At 35.9% G+C, this 19,173-nt stretch overlaps 1 protein-coding gene across 2 annotated transcripts; it reads right to left on the bottom strand.

Annotated features, from left to right (window-relative positions):
* Nucleotides 1–2,207: 2,207 nt before the first annotated feature.
* On the bottom strand, nucleotides 2,208–11,391 carry LOC103714276 (5'-3' exoribonuclease 3-like). Of its 2 annotated transcripts, none has more exons than XR_015977439.2 (24): nucleotides 11,128–11,391; nucleotides 10,359–10,464; nucleotides 9,533–9,609; nucleotides 9,236–9,427; nucleotides 8,728–8,847; nucleotides 8,561–8,623; nucleotides 8,165–8,203; nucleotides 7,925–8,083; nucleotides 7,677–7,754; nucleotides 7,457–7,567; nucleotides 6,338–6,406; nucleotides 6,064–6,252; nucleotides 5,774–5,869; nucleotides 5,548–5,643; nucleotides 4,786–4,856; nucleotides 4,554–4,682; nucleotides 4,410–4,486; nucleotides 4,293–4,333; nucleotides 4,115–4,189; nucleotides 3,881–4,029; nucleotides 3,371–3,805; nucleotides 3,178–3,253; nucleotides 2,794–2,867; nucleotides 2,208–2,693 (listed from the first exon to the last, which is right to left on the bottom strand). XR_015977439.2 is itself a non-coding variant. In XM_088720579.2 (24 exons), exons 1-24 carry the CDS (start codon nucleotides 11,308–11,310, stop codon nucleotides 2,363–2,365), a joined length of 2,706 nt encoding a protein of 901 aa, XP_088576705.2. In that variant the 5' UTR covers nucleotides 11,311–11,391; the 3' UTR covers nucleotides 2,208–2,362. The 2 variants fall into 2 exon arrangements, 1 of the variants encoding a protein (XP_088576705.2); XM_088720579.2 differs by having other exon boundaries at nucleotides 3,371–3,475.
* Between the last annotated feature and the right edge of the window lie 7,782 nt (nucleotides 11,392–19,173).

Genomic DNA, 19,173 nt, shown 5'->3' with positions numbered 1-19,173 from the left:
CATCAATTAAAGTTTTCACCTATTTGATTTATATATGATCCCTTGTCATGTTATATGTCACCATGTAGAAAATGGATATGCACTCCGTTGATGTGCTCAATTTACGAAAAATAAAATAGGGTGAATCTTTGATTCATAAAACTGAGTCCAGTAATAAATCTGGAGATCAAGAAGAGAAGATATTCAAGATAATGTGAAACAGTCTTATCTCAGATCATATCAAGAAAGCACTATCGCAAGAAACAAGAAATTATAGAGAAAAAAGAGCAAAATAAGGATCCTATAAAGAAAGCACCAATGCAAGCTATATCACCATCAAGATATTATTAAGACTGAAAGAAATCTAAATAATATGAGGCAGATCTATCTTGGATCATATCAAGAAAGCACGTAGGTTAGCTGAATTACTGCCAAAAATGCTGTCAAGAAACATATTCTTCTTCTTCTTCTTCTTCTTCTTCTTCTTCTTTTGTGATTTATGCCAACAAATATAATCGAGAAACAGTCTCCTCCTGGATCATATCAACAAAGCACAAGTTCACACCATAAAATATCATCAAGAAGAGATTCTTGATAGAATGACGAAAAAACTGATCGTGTTAAGAAAGAAATCACCAAGGAAAACTGGGTTGCAGCCAAAACATTATCAAGAAGAAACAAAACCTAAAGAACAAGAGGCAAATCGCTCTTCAATCATATCAAGAAAGCATGAAAGAAAACTGGATCATCGTCAAAAAGAAAAAAATAATCAAGAAAAAAGGAACCTGAAAAACGACAGGAGCCAAATCGATAGATTTTGGATCATAAGAACAAAGAGGAAGGAGAATTAAGAGAAGAATCCAATAAAATGAACCAAAATTCAAACATGAGAACAGGAAGGATAAAGGGAAGAAACCCCAACCTCAGAGCACGCAGGGTTAGAGAGAACGGCTTCTCGGATGCGAAGGGCATGAAGCTCTTCGGCCTCCCATGGAGAGAGATGGGAGACTCCTTCCTCTGGCCTGCGATCGGCGAGATGAAGTGTTTTCCCATGCCGGAAGGCTTAGAGGCGGAGCGGAACGGGCCAGGGTTATACAGGGCCGGATACGTTATTTTGGCCTTTTTGCATGATGGTCTTCTCTCTTTTTCAATTGGGAAGGAGGCAGGCCTGCGAATCCACCGTTGGATCGTTCGATGATTGCTTCGAGAGCTGCACAGGTGATGAATGAAGATGTTTGAAGTGCATTATGATCCGTGGAGGATATCATCCAATGATCAATGTCGTGAATGAAGATCAATCACTCTTTCGTGCAAAAGATACGACTGGAACCCAACGATGGTACATCTATTTTGGTTTGCACTCGCAAGATGCAATAACTCATAAGAAAGCTGATGGTGCTGATAAATGGAGTTTACCGTTGGGTCGTTCAATAATCGCTTTGAGAGCTGCATAGGTGATGAATGGGGATGTTTGAAGTGCTTTACGATCCATGGAGGATATCATTCAATGATCAATGTCGTTAATGAAGATCAATCACTCTTTCGTGCGAAAGATACAACCGAAACCCAATGATGGTACATCTATTTTGGTCTGTACTCGCAAGATGTGAAGTAATATAATTCAGAAGAAAGCTGATGGTGCTGATAAATGGAGTTTTGACACTCCTTAACGTAAGACAGGTTACAACTCTACTTTTTTATTGACCACAAATGTTCCAAGTCAACCTGCCATCGACTGCAAATGATCCAACTCTCCCAAAAAATACAAACAGTTTTAGCATTTTATTGACAATAATATATCCTACTATAATACCAAAATTAACACATGTTGTAATAACAACAACACACACATCACCGAAGCATATAAACCCCCAATTATAATACACGTTATTAGAATAGAGCGTGGACACTTTTTCTCAAATGTTTTATAAGAACTGACAAGGATTACGATGTATTAAACTAAAAAGTGAATACTCTACTGTAATTAAAAAAAAAAAGATAAAATTGTGATTCGAGTTTTCTTAATTTTCCTTTCCCAAGGGCCGGTGTGGCGAGCTCCCGTGGGTCAAAACCTTCCTAAAGGTGGCCGCGGTCCGGTTCTCACAACACTTGATTTGAGTCAAGGTGTTAGCTATAAGAATTACCGTTTTCAAAAAAAAGAAAAACAAAAACAAAAACAAAACAAAACCAAACCGTAGAAGAAACAATAATATAACAGGTGCAGCACATGGACACAAAAGATTGCAGCACAAACATTAAAAGACACATGTCCATTGTCACAATTTTGGTAATGCAGGGGACTGAGCACCAGAATATGAACCCCAGTGTACCTATCTCCTGCTCATAGGCCAAAAAATAGCCACCACAGGGTCTTACCTTCCCTTCATCTCATAGAAATCTTACCCTCTCCACCATTCCACCTATTGTTGCGGTCCCTCGCACGTCCACGAACAGCTAACTCTGCACCCCGACGGTTCCTCCAGTCGCCATTAGCATCAGCTCGCGACCCACCGGACGTGCCATACCTCGACCGATACCCCCGAAAAGCAGCAGCAGAATTGCCCCGAAAACGCCCGGAAACGTCACTGCCTCGATGAGTGCTCGCATTATTGGCATTCACCGCCGGGCTCCCTCCGGTGGTAGAATGCCACGCCAGTGAAGTTCCACGGCCCCTCCCAAAGCTTCTAGCTTGATTCAGGTATCTGGTTTCATGGCTGTTACTTGAATTTATACACGAGTTACGGCCATGGCCAAAATTACCAAGAGTTACTCTACAGTAATATGTACGTTGCTTTATGGAAGAAGTAAGCATACTTGCACATCTGTGGTTGTGAACCTTCGTATTCATGCCACAGCTTTCTTTCCACAATGTCTGCTTCTGTTATCGACTGCAAAAACATGAAGATACTTGCACAAGGTTCATCATATAAACAACAGGGCAACCAAATCCATAGCAATTGTTTCTGGGCAACTGAAGGATCTCTATGTGACCGATTGGTATCGATACATGTAAGTGCAACTAAACAGGGATGGAAAAATAATAGCAGAAACAAAACTGTTGTTCTTAGAAGATCTTATTTGAAAAGCACACCAACGAATGACACTACCAATAATACAGAATATCAGGCATGATAGCTTCGATAAAGGAAAAGAACAATCCTGAATCACAATACAGCGGGAATCAAGAATCTGAAGTACCTTCTCAGGTATATCGACGTCTTCCAGTAGCCTTGGGATATGTTCAGGCCAATCAGGATTTATGAAGAATGTAGAACTGTGAAGAAGAATTAGATGAATATGAGACAAACATGATATTGATCAATTCTTTTCTCCTTGATCACAAATATAAGACAAAATGTTCCCTGATATTCTGCTCAAACAACAAACTCACAATGTATTATCTTTTGCGATGTCATCCATTCCTTCAATAGGAGATTTGAAGTTATGAGGACCCAAATGATCATCATAAGGGCAAAGGAAACCACCGATCCCACAACTACATTAGAAAAAAGAATATTATTGGTTTTTGCGGAGTATGATATTAGATTTACTGGCACCAGCCAGAAAAAAAAAAAACTATTGTTAGTTTGCACTTACAAGACACGAGATAACATAAACAGGAAGGTTTTTTTCCCTTTCTTTTTTCTTAATTTCTGAGGAGATGAGTTTATCTTTTAATAAATTAAGAACCCAAAGACACACAACAGTTATGGTTTGTCTTGTATTTTAGAAGATGCGCTGCTAAAAGGGAAGCCAAAAGCTCGTCTATACTTCCCCTGTAGATTAGTACAGCAATATCATATTCCATAATCCAAATGCTTGCCAACTGCATAATTTATTATTAAAATAAAAATGAGGAACATTAGTCCGAAACATAAATCAGAAAAAAAAAAAAAAATACCTGACTGCATCCAAAGGATACTTTTGCTCTGATCTGCCGGTAGTACATTTTGAAGATGTACAAATTGAACACATTTTCAAACCCAAAGCATGGCAATTTCTCACAAAAATCTTGTCATTTCTAAAGGAATTCCGTTCCATTTCATCCACCTACCAAAGATAATTGAAAATATGAATAACACCAACAGACAAAAGTGAAGGACATTTACCATTGAAAGAAACTCAAATGTCATACTTCCAGTTCCCTTTCTAGCATCCTAGTTTCTGCAAGTAGTATTTCTTCTTCGATGAAAGGCAACTTACAAACACCCTACAAAAGATTTTTAACTCGCAAATTTAATGAATATTTTCTCATAAGCTGAGCAAAATAATTAATAAGATGTAGAAAGCAAAGTCAGGAAACACTGATCAACCTGCCACAAAAAGCGTTTGCCGTCCATGTCCGCATCAAAATCTGACAACCACAAGGAATGTGAAGCTCCATACATATGACCGAACGCAAAAAGATACATTGTAGACAAAAGTCTTACCAGTAGGATAGAACTTAAAGATTGTTGAATCCTTGCTATTCATCAAGGGCCTATATGCCTTCGGCAGAGCATGTGAACTATACGAGAAAACCGATTAATAGCCCTGCAAACAAAATACGCAAACATACAACTAATTGGATTTACCTTTTCGGTGGCAACACTGCCATGAGCTGATCAAAAGGTTTGAATGGGCACCCGAACTTAAATTTTATCTGCGAGCAACTAAGACCCTTGATATCTGATGCAAAAGGACCGTAGTAGAAAGGAAAATACCTGCTCAAGAGTAATGTCAATCTCAGGCAAAATCTTGAACTTAGTAGAAATCATAAGAGTTAAGCTACTTAGAGAATGTCTGCGACAGACAATCATCCCATACCAAGACCATGAGCGCACTCTTGCAAAATAATACTGAAGGACCCAGCAAAGGCCTTCCACATACTTTTCGACCTATATATAAATGAAAAAGGAGCATTAAACAATAAAAACAAAAACAGGAGAATGGTTATAATAAACCAAACAATCTAAGAAACTAAGGCATGAAAGGTCAGGTCTATGGCAAGACAGCATCAAAGCAAGTGAAACAACAGGGTCTGGGAAGGTCTATGTTTGGTAGCACCATGTCTGACAAGGATACCTTAAGCTTGATTTCAGTGGCCCAACATTACAGTATCACTGAAGAAAACAGGCTTGTCTACCTCTCGGAACATCTTCCAAAGGATGTGAATGTAATCCAATAACATGCCAATGACTTCATAAACATATAAACGAAATAGTGATGGGATTACAGTTTGAGGAGGCAAAAGAAATACTTTAGAGTATGATAAAGCTTCCTGAACAAAAGACAAATTAGAAAAAAAAAAAAGGTAGCCAGTTCTTTGAGTCTACATTAAAACAGCTAAAAAACTTATAGATGTATGTTCCTTTTAGCTATAGTGACAGTTAACTTGCCTTTCAAAATCAATCATATAATCAGTATTGTTTAACTTGATTTCAATTATTTGGCTCGTCAAACTAGTTAATGAGTTATAAGTAAGACGCACAAAATAGGAAGACAATACTAATGCTTTTTAAATTTTGGTAAGTAGATAATTAATGCACTGCCACAACTTTTGCAAGTATTCACATAATTGATACATACAACATTTGTCCTTGTGATTTCGATTTCATTTGAAGTCTCTGCTGAGAACTTCTCCCTATAGTATCGAGCTTTCCACCCTGGAGAACCAAGATGTACCTGGAAGAGAATCAAATATGTCATTAAATATCATTAAAAATATATTTTTATTTTAAATTAATAATATTTACAAAATTTCTAAAAATGACAGAAGCTAGTCTGCAACTTGAACTTACTTCACACTGCATACCTTATCATTTTGTAGATCACCATTCTTAAACAAGTCTGCTTTATCACGAAGAAAGTCCTTCACTTTCTGCTTCAGCTCCTTTGTGTTATTGATCACCTAGAAATTTTGAGTAAATAGAGGATCCTAAGCATCAATATCACATTTTTATTAACTTAAGCTAGGAAAATGATTCTCCTGTATGAAAAATACGGTTGCAACATAAAACTAAATGCCTTGTGAGCACATAAAAAATATAGCCTCAAGAAGATTTATTTTCCCCCAGAAAAAAATCTCAGAAAGAATTTACATACATCATTTCCATCATGACCAGCAGCAAGCAAATTTTGTGAAGCAGAGACATTGCGCTTCTCTTTGGAGGACTTTGAAATGGTTTCAGAGCTTCTGAAATTTGAACAGCTCTTGTTGTGAACTGAAAATTTATAGGCCCCATCTTCTATCTCTGCTACCTCATTGGTAACCCCATATTTCATATCATATTGCTGGTGAAGGAAGCCTCACACTATCAGTAAAGTGAATGACTCATCTTTGTGGAACTTGGAAATGTTAAATTAAAAACATACTCACTAGATCACCATTTTCACTTCCATCCCCCTCTTCTTCTAGTCTTTGCTGCAACAACCTCTGCAGCTTCCTCTGTGGAAACAAGGGGTAAAAAGGTAGAAGAATTCTCAAGTTCTACAGCACTTCTGACCAGACTAAACAAAACTGGAATAAGAATGAACAATCAAAAAGGACACATTAATCTGAAAAGTGGAGAACTCTTTGAAGGAACCAATATATCCAGATTCTGAAGCAAAATATTAACCTTGTTTCTCAGCTAAGCACGCATAGAGGACTGTCACAGAAATTCTGAACTGTGCATTTAATCCACTTAACTGACAGGTAAAACAGTTGGTTAACCAAAATACTCATTGCTCCTACTATTTATGTTTGTGGGAGTAATCGGGTACATAAATTTTAGATTTTTGAAAGGATTTCATCTCTCCCCCTTTTTTTCCAGAGAAACGGCAACACGATGTCGCCATCATTTCATGAAGCTTGCCAAATGAAGAACAAAACCAAAGGGCCATCCAGCTAAGCACTATCAAAACAAACTCCCTTCATTTTGACAAAACTTAAAGCTACTGGAGCTTCTATTGCAAAATTCCTAAAGGTTTTACATAATAGGAGTTGTCAACAGTTCAGGGTTACCTAAATGTGCATACTTTTAAAGCCTAGACATGGAAATTTTGTTACTTGCAAGTGCCCATAGTCCTACATAGTAAGCATCACTGTATTGGACCATAAAAAAAAGATAAGAGGTTTGACCATGGTTCGTAGTGCCAGTTTTGGTACCCATACTAGTACCACGCTCCATATAGTGTCGGTACAGTATGGTTCGTGGTATCAACACTCGGTGCATCAATTCACTATTGGCACAGTACAACACACCTCATACCAGATGGTACAATCAAGGTACATTGAACCATGGATTTCACAGAGCCTATCCTACAGAAATATAATATAATGGCTAGAATTATTCCTGAGACATCTAAAGAAATTCCAACAGAGATTTTCATTAAGTCTCCAAGCATAAGAAAACCCTTGGCCTCGTAACTTTGTGAACATAGCAACATCGGAACATCAAGACAGGACAAACATCATAAAATGAACAACAGAGAAATTCTTAATCAGAAGCTCTACCTGTCGCAGTCTATTTCTTTTGTCAAATATTTTGTCTTCGTATGATCCAACTTCAAGTATAAATCTTTCTACTCTCTTGACCTTTATGTATGCAGCCTTTTTATCATTTATCTGATGGCAAGCAAGTGATACAAATAACTTTTCTCCTCCATTTTATGGAATGTCGAACATAAAAACAGAAACAACATTCACCAAAGCAAAAAAAAAGATATTTCATTACTTTGCTCATGTCTACAAGATAGCCCCCCATTTTCTTGAACATCTTTTTATACACATAAATCATTAAATCAATTGCTCCCTGTACAACAGCCAATAGAACATATCAGCTTTAGATGATGTAAGAAGTAAAAAAAGTATTTAAGTACCATTTCTCAGACAGGCCATTGCAATACAATCACATGGGAACAGGGGGAATCAGTTGACATGTAATGACCATTTTAACCTAATAAAGTTTGAATGCTTACATACCTCATGAATTTCCAATGAAGGAAGGTGTGGGAGAAAATCATTTCCCAAGAGCAAACAAATAAAGATGAAATCATCAATAATTCTCTCGATATCAATTTTGAAGTCAGGAATATTCATGTCAAGCTCCAAGTATTCCCTCAATGTCCAGATATTCAAAAACTGCAAGATTGTAACATAGACGTTCAGCAACAGAGGAATTGCATTAAAAACAATGTGTGGAGAAGGAGAGGGGGGGAGAACCTGGTATGTGGTTGCATTCAATTCTGCCTTTAGAACATCCTGGTAGTCACCAATTAAGTAAAAATGAACTCATGAATTTACCTAGTCCAATTTACAGAAACTTGGACAACTAACCAAAACATAATAAGTAGCCTTTTGTATTCAGATTACCAAGCAAAAGCTCCTGTATTTAGGATAACATACAACAACATTATGCTTATTTTTTTTATCAGTAAATGTGGGTGCTAAACATCCTGGACAACCATATGTTCTTCTAAAGAACCGAACAAGATCAATTTATAGACAACCACACTGGATAAAACTGCATGTTTTACACAATAGATTATTCCCCTGCAGACACACCACCAAAAACACCATCTCTCTAGCCAGTAAGAGAAAAAAATATTATTAACTAACCTCTCGTAAAATGGAGAAGTGAATTTCATGACTTGCCAGCGCAAGCATAATGAGGTCTGCATCCTGCCAGAGATAAGAACACCCTTAAACCAAATTAGAAGATCAAGACATATCTTTTAAAAAAACATCTAAATCTAGAAGCACTGTAGTGACATAGATTCTCATACCGGACCACATAAGCAATGATGCAAATTTGGGTTGTAACCAGGAAGACTGCGTTGAACCCGTATAAATGCCATGATTTTGTGCTCTCCTTCGCCCGGAACATTAGCATCGGAGAGTATGACCTTCAAAATTCAACATATCAAAAACTAGCATAAGCAAGAATACCTTTTTCACCAAATTTAGAATGGTGATATCTGAGAATGGATAAAATATAAATTCAAGGAAGCCAGCCTTGTTGGGTTAAATGCCAGTATAAATATTAAATATCACAAAAGGAGTTGTATGGAGGCCAAAAATTTCTGACTCATGAAAATGGTTTTTGATTAAACCCTAATACATAAATAGGAGAATAAACCACGAGTTATAGAAACTGCAGCAGAATAGATCTTAGAGATTGAGACTTACAGGTGAGATCAATATATGTAAAGAATTGAACAAATTCAACAATCCAATACGGTCCTAACTTGGTATCAAGAAAGTCACTGCCGCATACGTAATCAAACATCTAACCTTTATTGTCTTCCATCCAGGATCACTGTTTAATCTCGAGCGGATGTAGTACTCCAGTGCCTTTGACAATTTCTCCATAAATACAGTTCCAGGGGTAATAATATTAGAATCTGAAACCTCATGTTCCCGTTTTGGAAGAACAGTCTTCCCCTCCCTCTCGAATTCTCTCGTCATTCGTTCCTCTACAGCTTCCTATTAGCAAGTACCATAATACTTGAACCTCAAAAATTTTTCATGATCATAATAGATAGGAAGTAAGATCATGATAGAATTAAAGTATAATGAAGGAAAGCAGACCGCTTTCTCAGCTTCCTTAGCCGTTTGGAATCTTCGTGCTCGCTGATGATTCATTTTTGCCCTTGGCGCAACACCATCTGCCCTCGAAAAATAATAACAAGAGAGAGGATTCAGCTGTCGCAACTGCATTAACTGAGCACTGAATCTTTCATTCAGTGTCTAAGGATCAATGCAACAAGGCAATAAGAAAAATAAACTAAAGAGAGATTATATGGTAATGAAACTTGAATAAGTTAACATTAACGAATAGAACAAGAAGAAATTGAGGTCCACCCTTGGATTGACTGCCTCTCTGTTCATGCACTGTTGACTGGTCATTTTATTCATGGCCCTCGTTTCTGATAGTCAGTTTATTCTTAGTGCATGGTCTGCGTGTGATTGTCTATAAAACAAACATAACTCTGTATGGAAATAGAACCGGAATTATTGCTTGTAAAAACAATGTGTAATTGTGTCGGAGACTTCACCAAGTTTCTTATCATAAAATTGGCAGGCAAACAAAGGATCAGAATCCAATTTGACCAGATGTGTTTTTAATGCAAGAGGCAAAAAATTATATAGAGCTGTAAATGGCCATTTTGACCCTGACTCAGTGACTCTGAAAAGTCTCACACTTCCAAAAATCGTGGATAATGATTAGAGAGAAAATAAAATGGAAAAATTGACAACTTAACCAAGCCATTAAAACGTCCAACGCAAGAATCATAAACCCCACACAGTAATACGTAAGAAATTAAAAAAAAATGAAAAATACAGAACAACAGACGGTTTGCTACAAGTTCCCAGAGAAAGAAGCATGAAAAAGAAGAATATAGGGGCCTCCTACCGATGGCGATGTACAGAAGCTTCCTCGGTCGCACAATGCGAAAGATCCGGTCTACACATTGAAAGATTGCTTTGAAGACCTCCTCAATCGTCGTCGGTGGGAAAAGCTGAGTTAAGAAAGCGGGAAGACCTCAGGCAAATCTTGAGACTACCAGTACATTGATTACAAGAACAAGCTTCAGACCCACGTACCAAGATTAAGAGGTACGTGTAAGTGGATTTACTTGGAAAAGCAAGTAGATTAAAGAAAAATATGCAGGTGCATGGCTACATATGCATCTAACCAAGTCAGATTTTGGAACCGATTTGTATAGTGTCCCATGGAAGAAAATACGGAGCTATAAATATAAAAAAACGTCGAAACTGAAATCTTTACAAAAAGTTTGCAGAAAAACTAGGAGAAATGAAAAGGAAAATGGAGGCCTGTCATTGGTTGGCATTGCTTTTGCTTTCTGGCTTTGATTTCAAAAAAATCTAAGAAGGAAAGTGTGATAAACTGGAGAATATGTACGATAGGACTTTTTTGCTTTTTATATTGTCCCTGAGATCTTTAGAGCTTTCGATAGCGAAGACCTATCGCTTTTCAAAAAAGAATGAAAACTAAAGCAAGAGTACGCGCAGAAGAATGCTAACTTCGATATCGATATGCGCATGGTATTTCACTAGTTATTTGCAGAGGAAGAAAAACAGAGAATCAACAACGCGCGGTGCCAAACACAGGCCCTGCGTTTTTTCTTATGTTGGAAGAGAGAGGGTGAGCGTGGGGTTACCTGATCCTCCGGGTGGAAGCAAGGATGGATGATGCTGTTCATGTCTATGTAGAGATTGTCAAATTCCATTCCACTGGGGTTTGGAAGGGAGGTATCGACATGGTCTCCCGGTTCCTCCACGGCGTTGATCAGTATCTTTGGGTACTTACCTACCAGCCAACGATAGAACGAAGGAACACCCATCTTCCTCTCTGCGACTACCTATCCGAGCGGAGAAAGACTCAGGCTTATCGATCGCTATATATCGGAACGCGGCCTCCCATCTCTGGCATCTGAAGAGACGTGGACAGAGAGTGGTTACGTCGCGTCGCCGACGTTGGCACGAGTGGCGAAAAGGAGATGATGACGAGGGATAACATTTGGGTGCATGGAGCGAATTCTATTCCACGTTGACGCTCTTGTCGCCACCTTTGGTTAAATTTTGAATACTGAATAAAAGAAAAAAGAAAAGGAGAACTAGTGTTTTCTTTTTAGTGCTTTTTAAAAGAAAAGCTTGCCACTAATAAAAGGAAAACGAAAAAAAAAACTTTAACAGGTCTGGATTTTTTTTTTTTTTTGATTTTTTTGGAGCGTGAGGACTGAGGACATCCTGGTCTAAGCGTCTAACCAGGTCCAGAACAATTCATTTTAAAAGGAAAAAAAGAAAACTCTGGCGAGAATTTAATTGGGCTCGAGGACCGTTGCTGACTGCTTAATAAATGGAGGTTCTGCTTGAAAGGTGTTCGTTCCGTCACCTAAGGTTAATCATAGACATCAGCCATGTACTGAAATGAGCGGGCACCTATATTGTGACTCGGAAGAGTACATGGATAATAAATACTTCATGGCCCAAATCTGAGGTAAATTAAAAAAAAAGAGGGTACACCTAAGTTGGTTTGCATTTGACAGGATGGGATGGTTCAAAAGATAGCTGATGACGCTTATATACGAAGTTCACATCTCGAGCTCCGCGATAAGCCAACCAATCTACAGGTCGGCTCCCTTCTGATGGTATGTGGGCAGCCTTAATTCAAAGCGTGGATGGAGTATAAATCCCTTAGAAACTAGATGCCTCGTGGAAGTGGAGCATCACAAGGGTGATGATTAAATTTGTTCATTCGCCGGTTCGGAGCAGGTTTGGGTCTGGCTTTCCTCGGGAATCAATAAAATTTTCTTTTGGACATGTGCTTGGCCCAGCTCGACCTTCCAAGCTACCTTCTACGCTCGAGCCCAGCTCTTACTTGAGCTTGAAATCGAATTTTAAACTTCATATTTTTTTAAAAAAAAATATTTAATGATGGGAGGCAAAATGGACCATCCTACTTTACCACAGAGTCATCCAATTATGGCCGAGCAGACTCAAGAGCCAAGCAAACCTCGGCTCCGCCAAGAGCCAGACCGACCTTGGATCTTCCGAAGGCCGAGCCGACCTCAACCAGGGGCCAAACCGACCTCAACACGCCAAAGGCCGAGCCGACCTCACCAAGCACATATCGCAGCCTCCAAGCCTGCTCGACCTTGCCCGCAGCTATACCTGATCATGTCATGATGCGCCAACCAAGGGCTATATCCTGCCACACCTGTCAAGGGTCATACCCTGACACACCTATCAAGGGTCACATCCCGTCGACATGCTATCTCCAGCTATTGGCCCGCCGATCACATCTTAGCCCAAGATTTTAGGTAACAATCATTACCCTCACCCTATAAAAAAGGAGTAGAGAAGGCCCTCGGTAACATTTTACAAGCATATATAAGCTTTGACAAGCCATTACCAACTATTTTGAGCTACAAGAGGCCTTCAAAAGCAATTAGAAAGCTCTCACTCCATAAAAAGGGTCCTACTAATTTAGCCATCGGAGGGCCTTCGCCAGAATCTCCAGCCAAGACTTTATACAAGTATCCCAGAGCGTGGAGAGATGGCCATCCTTTTTCTTTCCAGCCTGCGTCTTCTTGGAGGTACCTTGGACCACCGGAGGCAGCCCTCTTTCTCCATCTTGGGCCGGCGTCTCCTCGGCTCCGTCTCGGCGTGGTTGCCCTCAGGTCAATTTCAACCACAACATTTAAAATACTTGATTATATTTATACTAAATATCATCAACTAAATATTGCTAACAATCTACGGGCGTGTTTATTATCGTATGAAGTTCACATACCAATAGCAATTGCTGAGTCTACAAATATATTAAATATAAATAAATATTAAAAAATCGAGCTAAGGCAGGTTTGAGTCGGGCTTTATTACCCAAGTCTGAGTTGAACCTGCTTGTTAAATGGAGGAGTTTATCTAGAAAAGAACAGTGTCACTCTCAAAATACACATTGTGGACTTTATTGCAAACGAACACCTTCCATGCAGCACAAAAAGCCCCAGCTTCGAAACTGCATGCAAAACTTAGTAGAATCACGGATGAGAAAGTCGATAATGCCCTTTATCTACTATAAATGATCCAATTCTCCACTGAAATATAAAAAACAATTTGGTAATTTGTTGATAATAATATATCCTGGAGTTAATAATACCAAAATTAATACATGTTATAATACCTTGAGTGAACGGACGCTTCCTCAAAAGTTCTATAAGAATAGCAAGGATTATGATGTAATAAACTAAAATTGAATACTGTTCGATCTACAATTAAAAATATAATTGTGATGTAATTTTTCTAATTTTCCTTTTTTCCAGCGGCTTCTGTGGCGAGTTCCCTTGGGTCAGGTAAACCTTCCCTACCAGTGTCCAGTGGCCCTCGGTCCGGTTCTCACAGGGCTCGGGATGGGCCAAAGGTCTCGTCACCCAGAAAGCACAAGAAAATCTAGAATAAAAGATACAGTACATGGACAACAAAGCTCTAATTGGAATTGCTGTGGGTAGCAGAGTTTTTAAAATTTTTTAAAAAAAGAGTTTCCAAAAAGTAAAACTTTTATAAAAAAATATTTACTGTATGATAACTATATTTATAAAATATTATAAAATTTTAACATATATTTGATAACCAAAATAAGAAATGACTTTTAGTATGATAAATACAATAAAAAATATTACATAATACAGTATAATACAATATAATATACATATTATTATATATTAAAATAGTATTATTTTATATAATATTATTACAATATTGTGTAATATAATATTGAATACTATAGTATAGCAATATAATATAATATGATATGATATGATAATATATTATTAATAGTAAAATATATAATATAGTAATATATTTTAATAATATAATATAATATAATGTAACGGATTAGAATCTATTCTTATAATAGATTATATTGTAGTATAGTATAACAATATTATATTATTATTAAATATCAGTATATATTTAATAATATAATATTATTCTAATATAATCATATAATAGAATATAATATAATGTAATATAATCTAATATATTACCTTGTTATATTATTAATAGTATATTATAATATTATTATGATAATATATTATATTATAATAATATAACTATTATTATAACAATAATATAATATTATGATTGTAATAGAATTATGTAATACTACAATAATATAATATAATATTAATTTATTATTATGGTATATTTATAGTATAATAATATATTATGATATGGTACGTATGATATAATATAAGATATAATCATGAGAATTTTTGGTGGGTATTTTTCTACTAAACTCCTATTCTTTTGATTTTGTTTTTCCTTCCAGCCATTGGTCGTCGGCCGCTGCTATTACTACTGATATCATCCTCATCACCTAAGGTTAGACCTCTGGTCAATACCTGCCACAACCACTACTATCTTCCTCCGATTCAAGTATCCAAAGATCCCCTCCCTGTAACTTTGCTCTCTTTCCCTCTTCTCCTTTTTCCCTCTCATTCTCTTTCTTCTCTTCTCTTCTCTCTCTCTACATGAATTTATAAACCCTAGAGGTGGGTTTGAGCCTCCTCTATAGACCCCTGGTTGACTCTTAGTAAAAAGAGTCGAACTATGCTTGTTGCTGCATAATGCATTGGGCCTCACCCCCATCATTGTTAGATACCATTGGACTCTACCATCATTAATCCCCATTGCATTTTCTGTACCATAGTCTAATTTTTGTTTCAGGGTTGATTGTTTGGATTAGCCGAAATAGATTGACATTGCTATATATGTAGTCAACTCTATCCTTCCTTCGCCCCGATCTTTACCCCATAATTGATAAGAAGACACGAAACTGTACCCCAAAATCATGGCTCCCACTGGGTTTTACCTTCCCTTCATGTCAAACAAGTATACTATTTCCACCATTCCACCTATTGCAGTTGTCCAGAGACGATGGTATGGACCAGCCTCTTCCTTGGCCCCCCTAATTAAACACTTCCACAAACAGTTGGCTCTAGGCCTCAGCGAGCCCTCCAGTTGTCTTTGTGACAAATTGGACGTGCCATATCTTGACACATACACCCTAAAAACATGCAGTACTAGAATTGCCCTAGAAAGCTCCGCCTGTAAAGATCCATGGCCACTCCAAAAGCTTCTAGCTTGATTCAAGTTATCAGTCTCATGGCCTGGACTAATAGCAGGTGTCTCGCTATGAAAACCTCTTCCCCTTTTGATATTTCTTGAGTAGGCTTCAGGTGCGTCGTAGCTTCTACTTTGGTGGCATTCCGTGCTGGCTGCTGCTCCAATTTACCTGGCTGCGGCCATATTTATTGCATGGGTCGGTTCCAAGTTTAGATCTCTTGCTTGTTTCATCTGTATTGATCTGTTTAATGGTTGAGTCTGGTGGTGACTTAACCCTTTTAGCTCATTTGAGACCTGCTCAATCCATTTAGAATCTACTTTAACCCGCTTAACACCTGCCTATTCATTTTAAACCCATTTAATCCGCTAAAGATCCATGTTTAACTTGTTTGACCTGATTTGATCCATTTATCATATAGACAAATTGGGTCAGGTTACTCATTTAATAAAAATATCAGATTTGGGTCTAGATGTTTGATTCATTTAATAAACAGATCGAGCTCGAGTTGCTTGATATTTTGACCTAATTTGTATTGTCTTTTCTTTTTTTTCTTTTAACATCTGTTATCGATTATCTAGTAAAAAATCCAAATGGAAATTTTAACATGCAAGTATTGTGAATTAAGTTGACTAATTAATTATCGTATAGTAAGTAGTATAGTGGTCCGGCTCCCAACCTCCTTTGTGGCGATGGCAATTATAATGTTTTATTAAGCATCAATATAGTTTTGGGACCCATCTATCATGCTAATATTGATCTTGTTAGGTAAATTCATTATTTTGCTATTATCATCCAGAACTTCTTGCTATAGTGACAGCCATCATATCTACTTTAATATTCACTAGCAATAATAATGGAAGGAAAGAAGAGGGAAGAAGATGATGGCATGATGAGCAAGGAGACAAAGAAAAGAGGGATCCTTTACAAGCATAAACTGGTGTTCTTCGTGGCTAAAGACTGACAGAACAAGAGAGAGATGGCCACCATACTAAGTTACTTCAGATTGAGACGGGGAAACGGACTTTGAGCAACCAATTTTTGGTTGTTACGAAGCGGAAACTACTAAACGGAAAGCTTCTTTAAACAACCATAAGAAACTCTCGCCAAACGTTTACAATTAGAAACATCCTTTTAGAGTCCGATCCACTCTTTCCAATCCAACACAGACATTTACAAAAATAGGCTAGCTGGAGCAAAAGCTCTCGAACTTTTCTCATCTTTGTCATTGGAAGGAACAAATCGGATGCATTTGACGCATTGCCTATCAAATCTACAATAAATTTATAATTTTGAATAAATTATATTTTTTTAAAAAAAAAATTATGTTTGTTATAGTTACATCTAATAGTTTGTAAAATCTATAATTGCAATTATTGTAGATTTCGGAGGAGGATGAATTCTGGTTTGGGTTTGAGTTATGGCGAATAGCAGGTCATGAAGTAGTTGGGTTGAACCCGTTATCAACTTCAGTAGTATTCTCATCTATGGTTGAGATCAACCCTAATGTGGTGAGCCAAAACAGCATTTGGTTTTATCACCTTCTAAAGTTATGGCCATCAAATTTTTCAAGTTTGGCACTAAGGTGGTCACTAGTGTTATTAGAGGCCATAGGTTTAAGCTTATAGAAAAGAGACAGAAACCTGAATGAAGACAAAAAATTTATGTCAAAAAATTACACTAAAATTTGTATTGAATTTTGAATGTCTAGTTGATATATCCAAAAAATAATAGCTAGATCAGTTCCAGATCGGTGGTGGAGCACTAGGCTTACTTAACTACCAGTCTTTTTTAGGCACGTATGCCTTTTTGACAAATTTTTCTTTGATACTATTAGTTAGTGGATATAATCACTAAAAATCACACAAATTCAATTTTTACAAAAGCCTAAGTGCAAACTTAAATTTGTTATTATAGATTAATCAATTTTCGAATTTTCTGTTTAAATTTTTCTAATTAGTAATAATTAATTATTAATTTAGTGCTAGCTAGACAATTATTGTAATTGAAATATAATATGTCAAGTCAATGAATTATATATTAGAATTGATTTATTGCCTTATTAGAATAATTGATTACTAATTTTGTGCTAGCAAATTAATTATTGTAATTGAAATCTAAATGTCAATTCAATAAATTATAAGATTTATTATCTTATTAAAATAATTGATTACTAATTTTGTGCTAGCAAATCAATTATTGTAATTGAGATCTAAAATATCAATTCAATAAATTATAAGATTTATTACCTTATTAGAATAATTGATTACTAATTTTGTGGTAACAAATCAATTATTGTAATTGAGATCTAAAATATCAATTCAATGAATTATAAAATTTATTATCTTATTAAAATAGTTGATTACTAATTTTGTGCTAGCAAATTAATTATTGTAATTGAAATCTAAATGTCAATTCAATAAATTATAAGATTTATTACCTTATTAAAATAATTGATTACTAATTTTGTGCTAGCAAATTAATTATTGTAATTGAGATCTAAAATATTAATTCAATGAATTATAAAATTTATTATCTTATTAAAATAATTGATTACCAATTTTGTGCTAGCAAATCAATTATTGTAATTGAGATCTAATTTGTCAATTCAATGAATTATATATTAGAATGATTTATTACCTTATTAGAATAATTGATTGAGATCTAATAAGTCAGTTCAATGAATTAATTATTATGTATTAACCAATTTCTGTTTTTTTTGTTTAAATGGGATCTAGAAATTACTCCTTGAGGAGTCCAAATGGAGGTATAATAAACCTCTTGGAGGTTAAACAAATTATTACCTTTTTAGAATGATTTATTGAATTATATATTACTAACAATGAAAAATAAACAAATACTTCTTTGGATTGTTAGCAATATATCACCTAACTAAGTAAATAAATCTAATAATTGCAATTAATAGAAATTCTTAAAAGAAATAATGTATATATATTTTATTCGATATCAAAATAAATCTATTTTATCACAAAAGAAATCTATTCTAACACAAAATAAATCTATTCATTTAATAAATTCAAACCATAAAATTGCAAATCCTACATATCTACTAATATTAAATTTAAAACAAATGTAAGAGATAAGAGCCTAATTGAAGGCAGGTCGAAATGCGTGGATGCTGTCCCAAAAAAGTATTTGCCCCTACATACAGGTCTTCCGACAATCCTACTCAGAGATACGACGATTCTAAATTTCTTATTCGATACGTCTCAGAAGAAACCAAATCAAAACCGATCGAACTTGCACTATTTACCTCATATAAAAAGTTGAAATTTTTCTTAGATGAAAAGTAGGATGCATATATTATATCTTTAGGTGGCTGCTATATTGCTTAAGATTATTTTGATCATTTTTAATTTTTTTATGGCATAAAATTTGGATCTCATCTAAAATTAACCGTTTGACTAATATTATATTAAGTTATAAATTAAAGTAATGAATAAAAATAAATATGAGAGAGATAAGTGTAGGTTTTTTAAGCTATTGGGTATAGATATAATTTATCTCCATCTCAATATATATATATATATATATATATATATATATATATATATATATA

The sequence above is a fragment of the Phoenix dactylifera genome, chromosome 4, assembly GCF_051530095.1.
Source record: "Phoenix dactylifera cultivar Ajwa chromosome 4, Ajwa_hap1_PhDact_Kaust_v1.1, whole genome shotgun sequence".
Taxonomy (NCBI): domain Eukaryota; kingdom Viridiplantae; phylum Streptophyta; class Magnoliopsida; order Arecales; family Arecaceae; genus Phoenix; species Phoenix dactylifera.
Note: the sequence above shows the minus strand (reverse complement) of the source record. Positions and strands in the feature narration are given on the sequence as shown.